Source organism: Peromyscus californicus, unplaced genomic scaffold (genome assembly GCF_007827085.1).
Source record: "Peromyscus californicus insignis strain IS unplaced genomic scaffold, ASM782708v3 Scaffold_5__1_contigs__length_169319896, whole genome shotgun sequence".
Taxonomy (NCBI): domain Eukaryota; kingdom Metazoa; phylum Chordata; class Mammalia; order Rodentia; family Cricetidae; genus Peromyscus; species Peromyscus californicus.
In genome coordinates this window covers 164,057,443-164,080,805 of record NW_026294573.1, presented here as the reverse complement: position 1 = coordinate 164,080,805, position 23,363 = coordinate 164,057,443, and the positions used below count along the sequence as shown (strand labels likewise).

Here is a 23,363-nt window from a genome sequence, read left to right as displayed (position 1 = left end):
CACAACCAGATGACTCTTTGTTTTCTATTTGATTAAAAGTCGTTTCAGAGGGCTTTTGATCTAGTACATAGGTATTAAGAAAACTCAGTGACTGTAGGCCAGTAAATCAAGGCTTTTATGTATTAAAACTTAACTATGGAAAAAAAAAGTATGGATGAACTTTGAGGCTATTAAGCTAAGTGAAATAGGCCAATGGCAAAAAGATAAATATTGTCTGGGTCTACTTCTATGAGATATTGAGATATCAAAAGTAGGAAGATTTGTCGGAGCATTCAGAGAGCTGATGATAGTGATGGAGTGGGAGGAAGGGGAGCAAAATGCCACTAACCACAAAGCATAAAGTCCCAGGGAAGCAGTCTGAGTTTGTTCTAGAGACATAGTATTTTACAGTGTGTCTAGACTCACCTACGCTGTGTTATACATATGAAAATATAAGAGGGTAGGTCTACTGTGGAGCACTCTTACAATAATCAAGCTAGCTAGACGTTAGAGGATAAGAGTTGAACCAACAGTCCATTTCTGGACATGAACAAAGACCCTTATGGGGTAGATCAAGTTTCAGTTTTTGGACCCACGGTATTTCCTCTATCGATGAGCAACCATCAAAGGCAGCAAAAGCTGCTGTGAAGTGGAAAGTATACCTTGTACAATGGAGACACTGCAGTGAATTCCATAGAGACTTAAAATCAAAGTAACCGGGCAACCGCGTGAGAGATGGGAGTAAAACATACCGCTTAAACTGTGATCATGGGCATTTGATCTTCTAATTTCTAAGCAATCAAGAGTGAAACAGAATCTCACATGGAGCATTAGGAACTAGTAGACTTAAGAAAAAAAACTATTTCGGTTAAAACACTTTAAAATATAAGACATTAAGAAGATATCTGAGTAAATTATTAAAACCGATTAATATCAAGAACTTAGTAAGTTTCTCTGAAGCTCATTACACTGAGGTTAGAAATGACTCAGGAAGTAACAAGTAGTGATTATGTATTCCTGGTCAAGGAAGCCCCACGAGACACTTCAGTCAGGATGTAATGTATGACAGAAGAATAAAAGCTTTAAAAAAATAAAAACAGAAAATGCAGAGTAAAGAAACTTTACTTTTCCAGGGAAAACAGCAACAACAAAACAAATTCAAGTCCATTCAGGTAATTGACACAGCATTATCCAGCACACTTCAGTCTGTTACTGCCTGGAAGAAATCATTCAGGAGAAAGCCCAGTAGGTCACCAAAGATGGTGTTGCTTAGTTACTCAAAACCATTTGGTGGCATCCTGGGTTGCTCAGCATTTTAGAAGAGCACTCTGTGTGTGCATAAGGAACAAATAGGGAAGGACACTTGAAACCATTTTTCACTGTAAAGTTTCTTCATCTGAGCACTTTTGCAATGCGCTAGCATGCTCCGAGGTCTGTTTCAAAATGTAAATGACCATGATAATAATAAATGTAGAATTTCATGTATCTCCTAAATACTAATCTTGTTATGATGAATTTGCTTTGAAGAAGCTTGTGCTGTCTTTTGGAAGGAAAAAAAATGAGTTCTTAAGCTTCCTGGCTGAGGACTCCTAGGGGCTGCCTGGGGCACACTGTCCAGGGGGGAAGGACAGAGCTTTGGAATCAGACTGACTCCTCCAAAACCCTCCCTCTGCTGTTCTGTGCCTTTGGAAAAAGTGACTTCAACTGTCTGAGCTTTGATGTCTCATCTCTTTCCTAAAGCAGCAATGCTTCTGTGACAGATTATGGGGAGGATCGGGTAAGGAAATCCGTGTAACTTGCCTGGCTTCCAGTAAATGCTAACTTATCTTTTGGAAACTAGAGCTCTGCACATGTTGTCTCTTGTACTCACAGTCTTGAACAAACCCATGCACACTGAGTCTCGTGGTTCTAATAGAGGTCAGAGAGCCACCAAAAGTAAAGTAGGAGAAAAGGGAGTCACTAGAGGGGTTGTGGAGTGAAGGGTGTTTGAAACTTGTGCTATTTTAGGATTGCTTTACTTCCACAATTAAAAGTGAACTTTTCTTCCTGGGGACAGCGGCAGGGGTTTTGAAGTGTCACTGAAGACTCCTGAACAGAATTTCTTTCCCTGTTAAAGCAGTTGGTTTAGTATTTACTTATTTTCTGGCATATATCTTCTTTTAGATGCCAAGCCTTTTGCTAAAAATAGTGATGTATGTTTCTGTTTAGTGTGTTAGCAAACTAGTGTGGGGGTGAGAGGTTGAAGCTTTGTAGGCAACTAGAGTAGGTATCTGCAGTGATACGTTCCACAGGCCTCTGGTGTATGCTAAAAATGGAACTAGTGTGAAATCGTAAATACGTAATTACATACATGCACATGTGTTTTGTTCTCTGTGTATATAAAATATACTGTTTTTACTCTATTTGTGTAACTAAGATACAGTATATAATTTATAAACGAAGCAGAGCAAGAGATTAAAAACCATGATTTACTGTAGATTCAGTTGTCACAACATTCAATCCTTCATTCCCTTTTTAAGTCATGAACTTTCACTTTTTTGCTTAAATAAGTAGATTTTGAATTAATAAGTCTTATCATTGACAGTTTAATGCATGTATAGAATGTAAGTACACCCTCTCTTTTTTTCTTCCCATTCCATCAATCCCTCCATCCTCCTTATTTCCCCTTTCCCACTTTCATGCCTTTCTGTTTTGTTCTGTTATCCACTGAGTTACTCAGGGACATCTATGTGACCATGAGCTTTAGAAGAACAACACATGTCTTATTTGGTGCTGAGCATCCAGCCATTACTTGTTCTCAGCATATCCAGGAGTCAGGCATCTTCCACATTCCATGCTGTTTGCTGAAAAGAGGTGACTGTGATAGAGACTGGGACTTGTCTTATTTTATTTTGTTTTGTCTTGTTTGGCTGTTCTCTCTTAGAGACCTACTCTTTTCTGAAGGGAAACAGAGAGGAAGTGGGTCTCCAGGAGAGGGGAGGTGGCAGGTGCCAGGAGGAGTGGAGGGAGACAAAACTGTGGTCTGGGTGTATTTTTTGAGAGAAGAATCTAACTTCAATAGAAAAAAAAAAGAGAGAGAAAAAATAAAATTCTAGAACTTTCCTTGACCATAGATATGAAATTTGTATTGATCAGTTTTGTTTTGCTATTCTAATAAGCAGGGGGAAAGGATCTTTCAGAAAGTGATGATTCAGTGCCTGAAAGTTATCAATTTACTCGCCAGAACAAGTATTCTTTATTGAAGGGAAAGAATAGAAAGGTAAAAGAGAATTCTAAGATGGATGGAGTTATGGGAGGAAACGTATGTGCAAAGTGAGGAGCAAGAACTTGTAGGAACTTTCATTCCCAGCAGTCAGTGGGTAGGGCCCTCCCAGTGAGGCTAAGGGTGGTGCTCTCCCAGTGAGGCTAAGGGAGGAGCAGAACAGAAGGAACCAGGCAGAAGTGAACACTTGGAGTAATTGCAGAATTGAAAGAAAAGCTATCTTGAGGATATTAAAAGCATCAGTTAGTTGAACATGGTGCTAAGAAAACTGTCTCTGAAATGAAACCGTGAGGATTCCAATCACAGCTCCATCACTTGCCAACTGTGACAAAATGTGAATAAACAGCCTGCATCAGTCTATGGCACCAAGCAAAGCCTTCATGAAGTCTTGTTGTCGAAGATGTTGATTTCCATGATCGATACTCTATTCCCCAGAAAATGCTTCTGATTGTTCCCACATTGTGTTAATAAAAATAGAATAATCGGATCCCATTTTCAAATATGTGATCATGACCAAATTGACAGGATAGAACCGGATTTTAGATAAGCTAAGTCAATGGTATTATTTTTAAACAGCATTAAAAAGGTCATATGCTAAAAAGCACACAAATTAGTAATCTAATTAAATCACTCACAGAGTGACAGATCCAGTTAACAGCAGTCAGTTTGTTATTACAGAGCAATTATTAAAGTGAAATATTGCAAGATGTTATGTATCATTACTAGATTCTAAACATTTCATTTTACACAAGCAGAAAAGTACAGATTAATCAGTTTGTTGATAAGTTAAAAGCTCCTTTATTAAAATATTTATATCCCTTGTATAAAGGAGAACACCACCACTGAGACTTTAAAGCTGACTCTGGAGCACACTGAATTACATTCCTTTTGAATGTCTTTGTAGAAGTGCTCACATTGAAGCAGTTTCCATGTTACAGGATTTAACTTGTGAGATTAATATTTTTCATTTTGATATTCCATATGTTTCAAGTAAAATGATTATAGCACAGCACAAATTATTTGCTTACATTTTATAATGAATGAGCATAAATGTTTTATGAAATATTGGAATTTTCAAAGGACCAGTGAACATTGTTTCTCGTTGTTTTCCACTTAGTTTCTGGCCTCCAATAAGCCTAGGAAAATCTTTATGGGTTTCTAAATATTGTACTCCTATAACTGGATCATTTAAATATTTTCAGCTTCTTGACTAGACAGATTGGGTTCTTATATGAGGCTCTATGAATTTTTAATTTCATTACCTAGGAAAAGTTACTAATTTGTTTAATTCCCCATATACTTATTTATAAAGTCAGGATTAGTAACTTATCCCATGATTTTATTGTGAGAATTACATGCTTGCTTCTATACATATAGCATACATACTACTTGGCAGGCATATATACAGTAACTGTCATTGTTTAAATTTTATTAATCTTTAAGAAGTATCAGTCATTTTGTGAAATTCATTTGGGTACCACTGATGACTACTTTGAACAAATTTATATGCTACAGTGAAGTATGTGGGTGTGGGGGTCAAGGAATTGTTCATATATTACATTTAGTTTTTACCAGAAAAAGCATAGTTTCATTTATATCTATATATACAGATATAACAAGGATGTTTTCTGGGATAGAAATGATTTGGACAATGGGAAATGATTATAACTTCTCATACTGAGCCTATTCTGGTTTGGTCAGTTTGCTATATCATCCTCTGTCCTTGCATGAGATATGTGGGGATGGAGAGTTGCTTTTAAGGAACTCATAGCATGCTGGGGAAATAGGTATAGATCATAACCATTCTCTGTAACCAGTGCTGAAACACAAGTGTAACGTTTAGAAAGAACTTGCTTTGACTTTGAGCGAAGGATAGGAGGCTAAAGGTAGGAGAACAAAATGGGCATTTAAATTCAAAGCGACAAAGCTGACCAGGGCTTAAAGCCTTTCCGTCAAGAGGAAGAAGGTCAGCTTCCTGAATCACAGGTTCGGTGTTCCTCAAGACTGTGACACATTTGGAAGTCACTCCAGGATTTATGAGCAAGGACAAAGGATAAATTCTTCCTTTCAAGATTAATTTAAGACATACTCATAAGAAAACTATTTTCTGTGCCTGTTTGGGGAAGTTCTATGAATTTATTATGATTGTGCTATTTTAAAACAGGTTACTACCAAAGGACAAAGGTTTTGAAACAGCACAAAAAAGCAATTATTAAATATAATATTATTGCTGGGTGTGCATTTCCATTTTCAAGGTTAATTATTTTTTTAATTAAAGCCTTTAGAATCAACCAGAGATGCTATTACATGGAAATATTAGACAAACATGGTTCCCTTTGGCAGATTATGAGTTAAATAAAAGCTTTTTTTTTAATAGCTTAACATCATCTAGTCTTTTCTAACTTTGTGGACTATAACTCTTTGCCCTTTATTTGTATCAAGAATTTTCCCATAGGATTGTTGTCTTAGTTAGGGTTTCTATTGTTATGAAGAGACACCATGATCATGGCAACTCTTATAAAGGGAAAAACGTTTAATGGAATGGCTTATAGTTGAGAAGTTTAGTCCATTATCATCATGGTGGGACATTGCAGCATGCAGGCAGACTTGGTGCTGGAGTAGGAGCTGAGAGTTCTACATCTTGATAGGTAGGCACCAGGAATTGAATTGAGCATTTATGAGACCTCAAAACCCACTTCCACAGTAATATATTTCCTCCAACAAGGCCACAACTGCTCCAATAAGTCCATACCTCCTAATAGTGCCACTCCCTTTGGGGGCCATTTTCTTTCAAACCACCACAATTGTCAACTCTTTACGTAGTGACATCTTTGCTTTAAATGGGATGAACTACGACATAAAAAAGAAAACAATTTCCCTGAGATCTCATGCCTAGAAAATGGTAGAACTGTGTGTTTTTACTCATGATTTAATATCATTAAATGATATCACTTAAAATGTTAGTAAAGCATCAGATTGGAAATAAAGAAGTTTACAGTTTTGGGGATGTTGTAGAGGAGAACACTGTTCTTTAGAAGGAGAATACAAGACACAGAACAGAGGCACAGGACAAGAAACATTGTAAAAGAGAACAGAAGACAGTGATTCAGAATGGAAAAAAAGAATAAAATATCAAAGCCAATTTTTAAAGTCTAGTCTTTTTTTTTCTTTAAATTTTTTTTATTTAAAAATTCTTTTCATGGCCGGGCGGTGGTGGCGCACGCCTTTAATCCCAGCACTCGGGAGGCAGAGCCAGGCGGATCTCTGTGAGTTCGAGGCCAGCCTGGGCTACCAAGTGAGTCCCAGGAAAGGCGCAAAGCTACACAGAGAAACCCTGTCTCGAAAAACCAAAAAAAAAAAAAAAAAAAAAAAAAATTCTTTTCATGTATTTTCATTATATTATACTCCTTCCCCCATCTCCTATCAGATCTTCCCCACCTCTCCACTCACCCAACTTCATGCCCTTTCTCACTTTAAAAAAAAAAAACAAATAAAAACAGAAAACAAAAATCAAATCAAACAAATAAAACCAATTAAAAAATGCCACCCTCCCCCACCAAAACTGAATGAAAAAATATGAAGTTCATTTTGTGTTGACCAACTCTTCCTGAGCATGGGGTCTGCCCTGGAGTGTGGTTGATGTGGTCAGAGAAACTCTATCAGAGAAAAGGAATTTTCCCTTTCCCAGGATCAATGTATCAAGCATCAATGTCAAGTAGCTTCTTGCTTTAGGGTGGGAATTGTGTCCCCTTCGCCTTCTCCTCCCCTAGCTGTGTCTGGTTCGAATCAGTACATGTGTTGTATGTGCTATCATAGTCTCTAAGAGTTCATATAAATACTGGGCCTGTTGTATCTTCTCTCTTGAAATCATCTACCACCGCTGGCTCTTAAAATCCTTCTTTCTTTTCTTCCGCATAGCTCCCTGAGCCTTAAGGTGTGGGGGTGGATATGTTGATGAAGGCATCTCAGTGGGCACGACCAAGCCTCCTACTCTTTGCATGTTATCCACTTTGAAGTCTCTTCATTAATTACCAGACAATGAAGGGAGAAGCTTCTATGATGAGGGTTGAGTGACACTCTGATCTATAGGTATACCAGTATGTCATTAGGAGTCACTTCATAGCTACGTTCCTTTGTAGGTTTTCCCCAAAGGCCAATGACCTATCTAGTCTCAGCTTCTTGTCCAGTTTAGAAGTGTCGGTTATGGGTTCCATCTCACGGAGTGGGCCTTAAATCCATTTTTAAACAGGGCTCTGATTATTCCCATTACATTTGTGCCACTATCACAAGAGTGTATCTTGTAAGTAGCTCACTGTTGTAAGCCACAGGGCTTGTAGCTGAATGATATGTATTATTACTTTTCTCCTTTGGCAGCATGCAACAATTTCTCTGTTCAAGACAAGAGAATGGAAAAATGCAGTTACATGAACATAGCTATTCATGCTTGAAGTTAAGGTTAGCAAGCCAGTAGGTTGGTGCTCTTTCTGCCCTGGCACCCAATAAAGATATGAATTTACTAATGATGGATTCATTCTTTAGATTTCTATTAAAGTGCAGGGGCCTTTCTTTGGTCTCTCCCATCAGTTGTCATACGCTAGGTTTTCCCTTTTGGATACTTAATAAGTAAAAGAATTCTCATAATGCATATAAAGTGTCATTATCATTATGTATAGGTAGCTTCAGTCAATCACAGGGTAAAAATCCAAATGAGTTGTTTCTACTTTCATGATGTTCTGTTCTGTTGCTCTTGCTGTGGTTTGCTGATCACCAGGATTTAAATATCAACTTGTCCTTCTCTGGTCTAATTTCTCCAACCACTGCTTACTAGAATGTAAAGTGTGCTAATCTCGTAAGCACCTCCTGGTATTCATGTCCTATGGCAGTCATACTTGTGGTTCTTGTAATAGCAGTTATGTCCTAGATATGACATGCTTACCCATTATACTGATGTCTTTTACAGACACTGCCTCTTTGGGAGCCAGGACCGGTGAGGATGAACTTACAGAGCAGCAGTTGAGGGCAACCTCAGGTAATTATATCTATTCCTCTCATAAATTAGCCTTGTCCTAAATAAGCTGCACATGTCATTCCCATAATTTATGGAAACAACGTGACACAGAACTGCTTTAATCAGTTCTTTATACAGATAAATTAAAAACATGATTAAGCGTATTCAATATTTAGAAACATTTAAGTGGATTTAATTTGTGGAACAGTTTCAGGTTCTCAGCAAAACTGAAAGGTGTAGATTTTGTTAGCCATTGTTATATCATTTGTATATCATTGTTATATCATTTGTATACCATTGTTACCATCCCACAGTATGGGTAAGGCATAAGGGGCCCCTTCTGTGCAATAATATTTCCATGCAAATAGGAATGAAAAAACATTCAGAATCAGATAACTGTGGTAAAGGATATGAAGTAGGTGATCTGTAGAACAGAGCGTTTACCATAGAGTCTTCTCATAAATGGCATGAGTACCGCCTCAGATATTGTAAGAATAAAACTTCTGAGTTGATTGTTTGGTTTGAATACCAGTTGGAGTGTCATCCCTGTAGAAGGCTTCGTCTCCTTCTCTCAGCCGTCCTTAGTTGTCAGTAGTTCTTTGTTTAGTCTTGGGATGTGGATATTCCCCTTTCCTGTTAGCATAGCTATTGTTGCTGTGCTTGTTCCAGTCTTGTTTAGGCAGCCATATTGCTGAGGCATCATGAGTAGCTTTCCTGTCGTTTCTGAATACACATCCTCACAGCAGATTTCCTGCTCCTCTGTCTCTTACAGTCTATCCATGCCCTTTTCTTTGATGTTTCCTGAGCCTTAGGCACAGGAGTTATGTTGCAGATGTATCTATTAGGGATAAGCATGCCAGGGTCAGTTTTTTCTGCATTTTGACCAGTTGGAGTTTTCTATAATGCTCTCCAAGTAATCATATGCATACAAGCAATACCAAATGGACTCATCAGGTTCCATTTATATATTTATGCATATTATATGTGACAATGAAAGTGAAAACAAAAGACCATGATTTGAGAGGGAACAAGGCAGAAGATGGTTGGAGGGAGGAAAGGGGAGAGTAATTTGATGCAATTATATTTTAACTAAAATATTTACCTAGTAAGTTCCATATCAGGTAAATAAATTGACTATGTTCAGTTAAAAAAAAAAGAATGCAAATTCTTGAACCTCACTCCAGACCTACAAATCAAAAGCACTATGTATGAAATCGGGCAGATGATAGTGGTTGTTGGCAGTCTCAAGACCTTATCATTTGAGCAAAAGGTGAGGAACTTCTTTAGAAGCAGTGGTGAGCATTCAGTGAGGAAGTGACTGATGAGATATGTCTTGAATAATGAAAATTGGAAGCTATGAAAAAAACCTGGGAGAATACTTCCCCACGAAGATGGGGGAAAGGTTGGCTTCATTACAAGAGGCTAAATAAAGCTAATATGGGGGAAAGTTAAGAGTGAGGGAGACAGAAGTGTAAGATACACCTCAAAGTAGGCATAATCTAACCCGTTGAGTCATAGTAAGGATGTGTTAGCATAAGCAAAATAGTAGAATGCAAAAGTTCAAGCAATAAAAGAGATGGACTTTATTTAGAGTGTAGTAATCACTAAATATGAGAAGAAACAGGGTTTGCTGATGATAGGGTGAGGATCTGTGCATGAGAGAAAAAAAATCAGATATTATTTGTGGTTGATATTCACACCGCAAATTGAATTGGTGAAGACGGGACAAAATGGAATAAGGTTTGCTAAGCATGATGAGTCCTGACCTGGAACATTAAGTTTGATGTATATTTTAGACATCTCTGTAGAAGGGGATAATTCAATGCCATGTGTTTTAATGAATTTAACTAAAGAGATGACACAGATAGAGAAGGTGGCTGGAGGTATTCCAGTATTTAGATGTTGTACAATTGTGGAGGTTCCAACGCAGGGGATAGGTGGAACTTTCAGAGAGGTACACCACAGCCCCCAACAGTAAAGTCCACGAGAACCATATTTTCAAGATAGGGGAAATTCACATCTACTGACCAAGAAGTGGGCTGTGTTTTCACTGGTCACTGTGAGAAAAGTGTTTGGTGTGAATACAAGTCAAGCTTCTATTTTTGGTACATTTTTTTTTTTTAAAGAAAGATAAGTAATAGATGTGACTCAGCAGAAAGAAAATTTAAAAGAAAATAAACAGAAATTGAGAACACTTACTGAAGCAAATGTCCATTTTAAATTTTATTGAGGGGAAATAGGAGAACTGGGGAATGTGTAAACTTCTTTTACTTCCCTAGATTTCCTAAGTTAATTCAGTTTCTAGTCAGCATGTCTTATTGTCTGCCATATTCCAGATACTACTCCAAGTGCTTTAAGCATATGTTTACTTAAATATTTATGCATATATAAATATATATTATATATTTAATTCTCTACTCTCATAAAATATTTACCTGTTAGTGTAAATAGATATTATACAACCAATTTCAACATATAATGTTATTTAACATCAACACACTGAAAGAAAATCACGAATCCACTCAGAAACATCAATTTTCATTCAAATCTCAAGAAACATTTGTTGGAGAAGGAAACAATGAATAATACTAGTGATAATAGAACACTCATCTTTAAATACATAGTTTGTGTACGAATCACTTTTAATTGACTTTACACATCAGCACATAAGAAACAGATGAAGTGGTTATTTTTAATTGATTTTCCCACATGTTGAAAGCGTTATTTTCTAAGCTAGACACATGGGAAAAGGGGGAGTTATCCAGTCCAAAAAAATTGTATTGGATCAGATAACGATACACAAGAGGACATAAAGGGGAGGAATGGCCATTACAAACAACACTTACAGGATGTAACCTGGATCAGCAACATTACCTTAACAGAACGTTATTACAGACACCATAGTCAGGCATTCATCACTCAAAGCTAAACCTACTTAAATTAGGAGTTTTACAGTTGGGCTCAACAATGTGTGTTTCAAACATCTTCCCGGTTCTTCTGATACCTGGAACTCTGAGAAGACAGTTTCCAAGCTGTTCATTAAAGATAATTTAAAGAAAGATGAGTCTGTGACATAGATTGGGACAAGGTGTTGGGAAGGTGTCCTTGCTATGCACAAAAGAGTGAGATTTTTCTCTGTAGGTAATGAAGGCCACAGGAGGTGGATGCTGAGAAGGACAGTTAGAAGCAGGCACATCAGACAGAGAATAGAGTTGAGAGAGAAGAGACTGGACAAGGAGGCCATAGAGGAGTCAAAGAGGGAATTCTCACACAATGATGTGTGTCATCAAATGGAGATGCTCACCACATGAAACTGAAGATATTTGAGTTACTATCTGTCCTCTGCTTCTTCACACGTTTTAAGAAGTATGTAACGTGTCTCACTCTTATGGTTCATCTTGTAAAAGTAAGTGGAGCGTGATCATTAGGCTAGGAAGGGTAGAAGGAAAGGTTAGCTAACAGATTGTTAAAATCAATTAGACAGGAGAAGTAAGTTCTAATGTTCTACAGCACAGCAATGGGGCCATCACTTGTGACATTTTGTTTTATTTTATGGAGAACTAGGACAGGAGTTCCCAGCACACACAGAACTGTAAATACTTACAGAGACAGAAACTCTAATTAAGCTGATTTTATCACTGTACATTATACATGCATAAACTATCCTGTTATTCATATATCAAAACACCACACCATATCCTATGGATATGTATAAGTATCACATGCCAATTAAAAATGAAGTGTGCAAGTCTGGCTCAGTAGCTAAAAGTACTCACTGCTGTTGCAGAACACCCAGGTTAAGTTCCCAAACCCTCACAGCCACTCACAACCATCTGCAGCTCCAGTTCCAAGGGATCAAATGCCCTGTTCTGACCTCTACAGGCTTCTGCACTCATGTAGTGCACATGCATAAATTCAGGCACAGCACACACACACACACACACACACACACACACACACACACACACACCCCTACGTACAAAGAGAAATAAATGACTTGTATGATTAAATACTAAAAACAGGGTATGCTCATGCCAATTGCTATGTGCCCTGACTCATATATATGCTTAGAAAATGTATATTATAAATTGTAGGTTAAATTGATAGTGGTTTTCCATTTTTTTATAATTAAATGAAAATATTCTAAGCTAATCACTCAAAACCTTTTAAATCCATTTGATGTGTAGGTGTGAAGGAGCCTGTGATCACCATTTCAGGCATGTTTAAAATGCTTGGCAAAATTAATTATACAATGCCTCTGCAATACTTCTATAATAGTAGAATACAGCATTTCCTTCTCCTTCTAGTCGCTGGAAACATTTAAAAATGAAAATACCACTTCTTTTTCCTGAAAATTGGGAAGTTCTAGAGGAAACCAACTCATATTTTAAGCTAAAGCACACACACACACACACACACACACACACACACACACACACACGTACATATATATACTATAATGTTTAAATGTAAATAAATATTTTATTTCCCATATTCTTTGTTGCTAAAGGAGATTGAAAGTACATAATGGAAAGCTGTAATTATTGCTATTGTATGTAATGCAGTAGGGTCTTAATAAAAATAACTGCTTTAGCATGTTTGTTTTAGAATTTCATATAAAGTATTTGTTCTTATTAGTTCTATGGTGCTCTCTTAATGCATTACCATGTTGTCTATAATTTTCCTAGAAGACACTTTATACTGTATTACATTTTCCAACTGAGGAAATTTGGTATTTAAGCTCGAATGCAGCCACTCCTGCTCATCCAAAATCCTAGACAGGTTTGTTAGAGAAAGTGGTTTCTTCACATTACTTTTGACTCTAAAGCCTATTTATATAATGAATGTCAAATTTATTTCTAAAACTCTCTTTGAGAATGAAAGTGACCTTTTATTCTGGCTTATATAGAATTTTATGGTGTGGAGAAATTACCTTGTGATTATTTTTTGCATGATTAAAAATTTGCAAAGTTCTTATGGCTCCAAAGAGCCTACCTGTAATAAACAGCTTTTGCCTTCTAAACCACAAAACGGGTCTGAATTGCTTGAGCATTAGAGCTAATTGCCTGCCTACTTCAAAGGAAGAGCTGAAAAGAGAGAGGGGGAGAAAAAAACCCTCCCAGAAGCAGGGGCATGGCAGGCGAATCCACCACTCAGGGCTCTGAGCTGTGGCTTGGAGAAACCAGGCAAAGTTATGGCCTCAGAACTGCTGTTTGCCATTAAGTTGATGGGGAGCGTCTATCCCACAATCTTTCCCTGCTGCGGACACAGAGTCTTTGTTCACATTCAGATTTCTCAAACTGCTGCCGGGGTCAGGCTGAGGTCAGACACCGCAGTGATGTATAGAAGAACATGTCTGGGAATTTCTCTCACACTTGAAACACATACCAGAAAATGAAGAAGAAGAACTTACAAAAATCTGTCTGATGAGACCCAGATTATACTGTAGGCTGCCTTTTAGTGCCTTCATAATTTTTTTTCTTTTCCTGACACACAATGTTTTATTAATGGGAATTGTGATAGCCCTTACAATTCTGTGTCCCCTGGAGATAAGGCCACTCGGTAGGTAGCACTCTGACACTTCATTTTCTAGCCCTGGGGGGAAGGTCCAGTAAATCTACTCAAAGAAGTCTTGCATCCTTCCTCAGGATGAGTTGAAAATTGTCATGAGCCTGGCACTAGATGTCATGTCACATGTGCGTGTGGACTTGGCAGGGACACAGCCTAATCTGGTCATGATCTCAGCTGCCCAGTTCTTGACGCCCTCTCAGGCACCATACCCAGAGCCTAGCCAGCTGCTGTGAAGAGAGACAGATGTGGGAGGCGGGTGGCATGATCGCTGATTATCATCAATAGGGGAAAGCAATATAGAGCTACCAAGCACTGAGGGTCTGTCTCTTAAAATGAAATTTCCATGCATCTCTGACCAAAGTGGCACCTTCCCAGAACATTAGATTGCCTTACCAAGGCTCTTCCCTCTGCGTACAAAGTGCCAAACTGGAATAAATGTATTCATATCACCGTATCTTGGAAGACTCTCAATTGAACCCCACTCTTACTTTGAATGTATTAAATGTCCTGTTTTTCCTTTTTGCTTACACAGTTGCAGAGCATGGCCGAAAACCGAACCACTAAATAGATTTTTTTTTTTTTTGTGCTCAGCTGCTACCATATGACAGTGGATATTTCATTCTGCTGCCAGAATGTTATTAATAAAACATGGGGTGTGGAGAGGGCCACGATTTCCCCTTTCAATCACTATAGCATTTGCAATGAAAATTTTATTCAGTGTGTAATTTTCAGTGAATGCTTGACACTTGAAATGTCCGCAGCAGCATTTTGTATGGTTATTGAAGGGTTAATTGTATCATGTTCTCTGCATAAAAGCTCTGCTTATCAAAAGCAAATAGAAGAGTGTATGCAAATGCGTTCTGATGACCTTTTGCCTTTCCAGGGTTAATTTATATGGTCATTAAAGATTTTATGAAATTGTGCGACCTGGTGCTTCAAATCCCATTTTGCCTTCTTCTCCTAATTTATGTAATTCCTACCTGAACTGGGGAATATGGCTTTTATTTTTGTGCTGCAATGAAAACAGCATGCCATGCTGTGGGGAGTTGTGAGCCTGGTTATCTGGCATTACTCAGATTGCTAAAAATTCATTAAAATGTGACATCAGCACACTGAGAGACAAATGATCGCAGGATGAAAGAGAACAGTGGGCCTTTCACGGATTAGTGCCGCACAGCCCCAGCACAGAGGCTAACTGCGTAAACAGATTAACCCACCAGCAGTGGCGTAGCTGAGATTTACAGAATAATTAAGTAGGTTTGAGTTACTCTGAGGATTTCCATGTAATCTAGCTGGTGTGATCCTGTGAATGAGGTGTGGGGTGGTGCCGTTGTCTTACAAGTACCTTGTTATGTCAAAGCCCTGTGTAGCTTCCCTTTACAAGCAAATCCCTAGTGGAGCTGAAGTTTGGCTATCTTATCTAAGCAAATCTTAAGGAATCCATCCAAAATTTGAAGTCGAAGTACAGGAAGAACACCCATCCTTTATATAAGCCATGGTTCCCATTTGATCTCACTGAGAATTTCTTCTGTGTGTCTGGTTTATCAAATGCCCACGCTCCAACTCCATGAAAAGTTCTACCATTGAACTTATTATAGTCACCTATTTCCCGCTATCTTTTGCAGGTTAAACTATAGTAAAAATGATTTATTACGTTCTAATACCTTATATTTTTCTCCAAATATAAAGATGCCATACTTTTGAATAAAAATTTGCATTCGGGTGGTCTCAGTTTGTTCTGTTGTAGACTTGTGCATCAGTGGGTATTTTTTTTAAAGTAGGAAGATGTGTAGACAATTCATAGGTAGAATTCAAAGATAAACTGGGTGATAAAGATCACCCAGTTATATTGGTGGACATTTTCTGAGCTTATCAATTCTTCTCACTGGTCCGTTTTCTTCACAGAAGAACAGGGTGATGAGGCAGGAGGAGCTCTGAAGCCTACTGCAGTGACTGAGGATGAGGAGACAGAGACACAGAGAGACAACAGTGAAGGCAAAAACTCCAATAAAGACCCTGGTAAGCAGCTAGACTCTCCCCTTTTTCATTTTCCTATACCCATCCATTCCCTGAAGCCAACCTTCCCTTCACTGCTTCCCCCAACGAAGCTCATTAAATGCTTTTATTCATTTTAAACTGTCTGAACATTCCCACTACTATTCATGGAGTGTGCATTTTGCATGTGATTTCTATCAGTAGCCTCCCATTGACCTATTTTTAATCATAACCATCTGACAGAATAGATGTGGATAAGTTGAAGAATATTACAGGATGACTAGTGAGATTATTTTTTAATCAAATCAGTTTGTGTGCTTGTAATTTTTTAAGCGCCTTTCATTAATCTTAGCTATACTTGTGATTCCTCTGATGGCATATTAATTTTTCATAAGCTCAGGATTAGATATCACTTGAATTTTATCATTCAATCACATGCACCCTCCCACACCATGTAACCCTAAAAATAAATGCTCCCTTCTCTCTCTCTCTCTCTCTCTCTCTCCCTCTCTCCTTCTCTCTCTCTCTCTCTCCCAACTTACACTCAGGAATTTGCCCTTTTTAAGGGCATCTATTTGAGGCATTTCAAACAAAATCCAGTGGAAAAGTTTACAGATGATTCGGCCTAAGGAGGCGGAAATATCATTGAAAAGGGATTAGGTGCTGGGTAATTTTGATCTCCCAGAATAGACAAATCCCAGTAATGAAAGCTACTGTCTTTGAAAACAAACCTTCGTGTCATGACATTTACTTGTGCACAAACAAACCCCAGGCCAGCATCTGGTGTGGATACCTATGGCTTTTTCTGTGTTTGGTTTGGCAAATATATGGCTTCATCCGTGCTTTGTATGTATGAGATGGAAATCTGTGGTCGCGATGAATATTACATTGGCCACTTTTGCTGCACGCTATACCTAGTTTTATTATGTTGGACTCATTGAAGCAGAAGAAATGCTGAAACGGGTTCAAGCCTATTAGTCTCAGGTAGTCATCTATCTTCTCCCTGGATTCCACTGACAGCCGCATATAAAGAGCCTTGCGTTCAGTAGAAAGATACTGGAATGCACAAAATTCATCCTTTTTTTTGCATACGAGTTTCTTTAACTATCCCATACTTGTAACTCAGTCTTTACATGCCTAAATTTTGCATTTCCTTCAAAAGGTATATGAAGGGTTCTTTCTTCCTCCCCAAACTATTCAATGGTAAATTTCTCACAACAGTCCAGTGAGAAAAGCATTGTTGTTATTTGCTTCTAGGACATAGTGTCAAGCATATGATTCTAAAGTGATTTAAGCAAGAGGACCCAAGGTTAATTTTGCGCCTAAAGCAGAACCTCTGAAAAGATGCCATAGCAGCATAGGAGGAGGTGGACTCCTGAGGCAAATGACATAGAATTTGAAGTACCTAATGTCAGGGGTAGCCCCATGGAGATCTCATTTGAAAAAAGACTGAAAAGAGCAAGGTAGCCAGTTTACGCCATCTCAGACGGACCTCATAGAGATGAGTAGCTTTCCAGTTTGTGGATGGTTTTTGATGCACTTGTACTAGAGCAGACTGCAAAGCAGTTCCCTTTTGTTCATCAGAGGAGCCTATAAAACACAGAGATATCACAGCAGGGTTCACTGAGTGCTCATAGATGGAGAACATGAAGCTTGATATTAAACATCTATTGTCTAGGACCTTGCCAAGGATGGATTGTGGGAGTCTTTTTGAAAATGGGTCCCACATTACTGTTGAGCAACACACCAGATACAGGAGCTCTGTCTCCACAGTGCAGTTTACTGCTTGCTCTGCATGAGTCGTGGGCTCAATTGCTCCCTAACTGCCCAATGAGTTATTGTTCTTCTTTGAGTTCCTAATTGTGCCATATAGACAAGATTGGGGTATATGGAAAGGCAGATCATTGCTTAATGGCAGTTTTTTAAAATAAATGTTATCCCTGTAAAAATGCGTCCCCAGGTACATACAGAGAGTTGAAAATGAGCTCTAACCAAGAGCCAACTAAAAGCAAATGTTGAGATGCAAATATTTAGCTTTGAAACCTTGCAGCCTTTAAGACAGTTAAAACTAACACGAACTTTAAACAGAGTTCTGGGCTTTCTGAATTGAATCTTACCGGATTGAAAATGTATTCCATGATTGTTGTTCTATGTAAAAGTGTGTATAATGATTAGATAACCTCTTATTTATATTCTTTTGTTCTTCTACCAGATATAATTGCCAAAAGAATGAGAGCAAACTTACAAAGTAATTGCTATGTTAGTATGGTAGATGGGAAAATAGATTGACCCCACTTTAACCTCGAAATTTTTTAGGCAAGGAGGAATTAGGACATGTCTGGAGCAGTGTGTTGGAAAGCTGCTGTGTTCTGTTGCTAACATTAATCTGAAGGACTAGAGCTTTCAAAGTGAGACTTGGCAATATGCAAGTTATATTTGCTGAATATTCATTCATAATAGAAAAGCTTCCTAATGCCTCATTTATATTGTCATTTAAATCTAGTGCCACTTTAGATTAATTATAATCCAAATTATAGCTCAGTGCAGTACAAGAATTAATATAAAGTTTATCCAGATTAATACATTTGCATTGAAAATGTAATATGTCTCTGCCATGGCTAAGGGGACCACTTTTTAATAAGGGAGTAAACATGAAGAAAGATGGAAATTAACCTTCATTATTGCAATTAAAATTATCCTTCCATTCTAGTCTCATTAGGAAGAATACTGTATTGGTAATTATAATTTTGAATTACTTGAGTTAAACAACATCTGTTACATCTGAGTTTTAAAGTATTCAAACTTTATCAAATATAGATATTTGTAAATAATAACTCAGTATTTTGATTTATTGTTTCTCAAGGTTCACTGTAACATGTGGGTTATTGGATTTTCCAGACTTGTTATGAATATAAACCATTTTCAGCCTTCTGTGTTTTAGAGATTGAGAATTAAGTAGGCGGCATCTGAATTGAAGTGAATTATGTCATTTTTATATTAGCAATCTCTTGCAAGTTAAATAATCCTGTAACTGACAGATAATCATTGGCTCATGTATTTGGCAGTGCTTATTTGTAATTAGACTTCATTTTTTAGTTAAAATTCATTAAAATGACATGGTTCTTTGAGAATATTGTGGTGTCCTTAATGATACAAAATAAATTATGATCTCATTTCAAATTTTTTTCTGCTCCAGGGTAACAAACAGGCTTTATTTCAAATGAAGTTGCACATGTAAACTATGAGTAATCACAAAATTTAATCAAAAGCTCCTAAAATTAATTGGCCTTATTTAATACAAGGCATTTTTTTTCTAGCATAACACAATTCAGATAAAAGACTTCGGATTTGATTTCCTATAATTTACCAGTCATGCTTCAGTATTAAATTTGATATAAATATAAACATAAAAGAATATATGAAATGTTATATATATATCACCTATCTAGGTCACCTTGAAGACCGGCCTCATACTCAAAAATCTGTTTGTCTTGTTACTGAATCCTGACATTCTTGCCTCATATTATTATCAAGCATCACTAAATTAATGAGTATGGATAAGCATAAAAGTGAAAACAGTATATCACTTACATACACAGAGTTTATTTTGCCAAACATTTACTCCAGTGAACAGGCTTAGTAAAATGGTTTACACCTTCAAACTGTTACCCATCCTTTATAGTATCCTTTACCTATGTTCATGGAACTGAATTAATCGCTGAATATTTAATGGAATTAGAAGTATCTAGAAAGTTAATTTTACTTCTGATGTCCCAAGAGACTTGAAAACAACAAATTGTGGGAATTATTTTTCAACTTATGTCTGACAGTCTTGGATAGTACAGGGAATTTAGTCAAGTTGTTATTTGATCTTGTCCATTAAAGAATATAAGGGAATATGACATGGTATTACTCTCTTCAGGAAACATTGTTACTCATTAATGGAAATTTTTAAAGAAAAGTCAATCAAGAGAAGACAACTGATAGACACTTGTTACTTTAAACGACAATCATTTTGTACAATTTGGTCTGACACATTAAATAGCTAATTGTATTGACAAGTATTATGTTCCACATTGTTTTTCTTAAATGATTTAGTGCTTTAAAAGTGACAGCACAGAGTACATGCTTTATTTGTTTTGAGAAATAAAAATAAATTTTGATCCCACAATTGTGAGAAAACATTCCAGTTTGGGAAATATCATTGGACATCAAATACTTGAATATTATTAATCAATATAATGAGAGTTAAGTCATTTTTCAAATTTAAGTTCATTCATACACAAATGTTACTACTTTTTAAATAAGTAGAACACATTTAAAATTTCTCTAAGAATGAAGTAGGTACAGTTCAGCCACTTCAAATAAAATCAAGGAAGCAGTATCCAACATAGTATGTGAGACACCGACCATTATGCCATAAGGACCGCAAACACCAAAGAAATACAATCATGATCATCTTGTTTAAATATATCCTGTTTTAATTTTGGTCTCTTAAGAATTACTCCCATACATTTCATTTTCTTCTTGAATTTTAAATGTCTGAAGCATTTATATGCTCTGAAACATTCATCTCCACCTAGGGTAGAAATGGAATGAGATTTTTTTTTTTGTTCTATCTTTTTTACTTTTTCATTTTGACTTGTTTCTATAACATCCTTGACCTCATTTTTAAATTAAAACTGGGTTATTTTGTAATAAGGTGCAATTTGTTCATTTATAGGAACCGTATGTGGATTGAAAAAAAAATCAAGATAAATCTTCATGTGCAGCATACAGGCAGATTGGCCTGGACTGTGTATCTACGCGGGGTCTGATAGCAATCAATGGTTTAGCTCCACTGCATCTCAAGATGTATTTGCACCCAGTTGTCCAGTGATAGTGTCCTCACCCTGGAAATAATTTAGTTGCAAATTGACTGGAAGATGGTGAAAATTGAAAGTTAAAATTAGAAATACTCATAATAAACAGCAGAAAAAAGGTCAGATGATGCCGTGCTATGATGAGATTGGAATGGCTGGTAAATGAGGTTTTGTGTTTGTCGTGAGATGTATGTGACATGCCTACCCGATGTCGCTGTAATATCCAGCCTCGAAGAGGAGATTACCAGGCAAATTGATGCTGGGGAGAATTTTCTGTTAGATTGGAAAATTAGAATTGTGCTCCCTCCCCACTTGATGTGTGTGAAGTTCCTACACATCAATACTGCTCAACTAGGCAAAATTTTAATCATCATTAACGCAAATATTTGGATTAAACTCATAAAACAATTGTCTTCTTGAGATTCCTGCTGTAATGTTATATGCCTAGCCATCTTCTGAAACCCCTGTGTCACCTCCTCAAATCACCAATAGCAGAAATGAATGAAATACTCAATTTTAAAATATGAAAATCTCTAAATCCCATCACAACATAAACATATTATCGTTTTAGTTTCTGAATTATAACTGATCCGCTCTCCTCAGGATTTTGAAATCTTCTCAGAACTTATGAATTTAGAAGAGAGATAGGTCATTGTACATGAGAGAAAATAACGATTTTCTAAGTCAGTATTTGTGAATGGGAGTAGATTTGCTTTAATGTGATAAAGGCATACTGAGACACCAGAGAACACATGTTATTGATGAAACTTTCAAGGCCATCTAGGGTTATCTAAACAGAAGACAGGAGGATGGTTTAAAATAGATGTGCAAAGTCCACTCAGTGGACAGAAAGAAGAGTGCTTTTTGTGTTTTGAGATTAGCATCATTTAAAAGTGCTTGTCTGGTTTTCACTTGTGTTTGATCCAGTAGATTGAGCGTCACAGCTGTTTTATTTACCCTGATTGTAATACTGCATTTATAAATTGAGTTGTTCTATCCTTTTTGGGAATTAGGAATAATCACCCCAGAGAAGGAACTGAAAGTCAGTGTGGCAGGGGGCACACAGCCGCTCCTGCTTGGGAAGGAAGAGGATGCAGGAACAAAAAGGGCAAAACCTACAGAGGACAATAAGTTTTGTCACGAACAGGTAAATATGTGGTTTTCCCTTGGTGCATGAATCGGTTCCTTTTGGTGTGTTTCTAGGTTCCTAGTTGTTTTTGAACCCACAGGTGTGTGCACTGTTGAAATGCACCTAGACATTGAAACTGGTACTAGTGTGGCCTCTTGATCTTACACCTCGCAATCTGAAGTTGTCAGATTCTATCAGCTAGTAATGGTCATGTTTATTCCATCTTTTCCAGTTCTACCAGTGTCCTTATTGCAACTACAATAGTAGGGACCAAAGTCGGATCCAGATGCATGTCCTGTCACAGCACTCTGTACAGCCAGTCATCTGCTGTCCCCTCTGCCAGGATGTCCTCAGCAACAAAATGCACCTCCAGCTGCATCTGACCCATTTGCACAGTGTGTCTCCAGACTGTGTGGAGAAACTGCTTATGACAGTAAGGATGCTGAAGGCTGATGCTGGACTTAGGGGATCCGTGTTGTTATCAATATACATCTGTAATTATGGGCTCATAGAAATCCATTTCTTCTGAGCTACTTGGAGGTCTTTATTGACTGTGCTATAGAAATCACAGTGGACACCCATTTATGGTCTTTCTTGCTTGGAGAAAAAATATGATATTAAGTATGGCTTAATTAAGGACATTTTGTGGTTCTTTTTATAACAGTGATATGACTCTTGTGGGTACCTTTAGCTTAAAAGTTTCTTGGTTATCATTAGTCTGCCAAAAACCTCTAGGTCATAGCATTAAAAGAATATAGGACTATAAGAACATTGAAGTGGTGGATGTCTCTGTTTGTGTTAGAAAAATGTAAATGGGATCTCTATCCATATCTATGTCTATATCTATATCTGCATCTGTATCTTTATCTATATATCTGTGTTCATGTGTATTCCAATATACATATATATTCACGCACCTATATTCCAGTATACACATATATTCAAATATATGTTCAATGATTTCCAGATCACATTTAACACAGATCCCTTTGGTATTCAAAGGTGCCTGTCCCTGATGTAATGATGCCAAACAGTATGCTACTGCCAGCAGCCGCCCCTGAGAAATCAGAGCGGGACCCACCTGCAGCCATGTCAGCAGAGGGTTCTGGAAAATATTCAGGTATGCTTGCCTGTAATGATACTGCATGGAGAAAATTTTCAGAACTTGCCAGTGAGGGTGCACCAGAATTATCCTTTGAGGGTTTACAACGAATATTCTATTTGCATCATTTCCATATTCTCTTCCCCTCCAGCTCCTCCTGTATCCCTTCCACTTCTTAATTATTATTGTTTTATACACACACACACACACACACACACACACACACACACACAAACAGAGCTTACTGAGTCCATTTAGTGTTGCCCATATGTACATGTGTTTATAGCTGACTACTTAGAACTGGGATTGAACCACCTATCAGGGTGTTCATTCTTGAAGTAAAACTAAATCTCTCTCTCCACAATCATTTATTGTCTGTAGCTCTCCATGTTGAGGTTAGGACATTCCTCTTGTGAGATTCCCCCATCCTCAAAGACATTTTTAGTGCCACGAAA

General features: G+C 37.4%; 1 protein-coding gene across 8 annotated transcripts in view; it reads left to right on the top strand.

Annotated features, from left to right (window-relative positions):
* The window catches only part of Zfhx4 (zinc finger homeobox 4), a 187,313-nt gene that overhangs the window by 145,861 nt on the left and 18,089 nt on the right, over positions 1 to 23,363 (top strand). For all 8 annotated transcript variants that reach the window (XM_052718477.1, XM_052718480.1, XM_052718473.1 and 5 more), the window contains exons 5-9: positions 8,202 to 8,270; positions 15,726 to 15,839; positions 21,691 to 21,824; positions 22,039 to 22,239; positions 22,809 to 22,926. In XM_052718477.1, the coding sequence (XP_052574437.1) occupies positions 8,202 to 8,270; positions 15,726 to 15,839; positions 21,691 to 21,824; positions 22,039 to 22,239; positions 22,809 to 22,926 (636 nt within the window). The remainder of the gene's footprint in view (positions 1 to 8,201; positions 8,271 to 15,725; positions 15,840 to 21,690; positions 21,825 to 22,038; positions 22,240 to 22,808; positions 22,927 to 23,363) is intronic.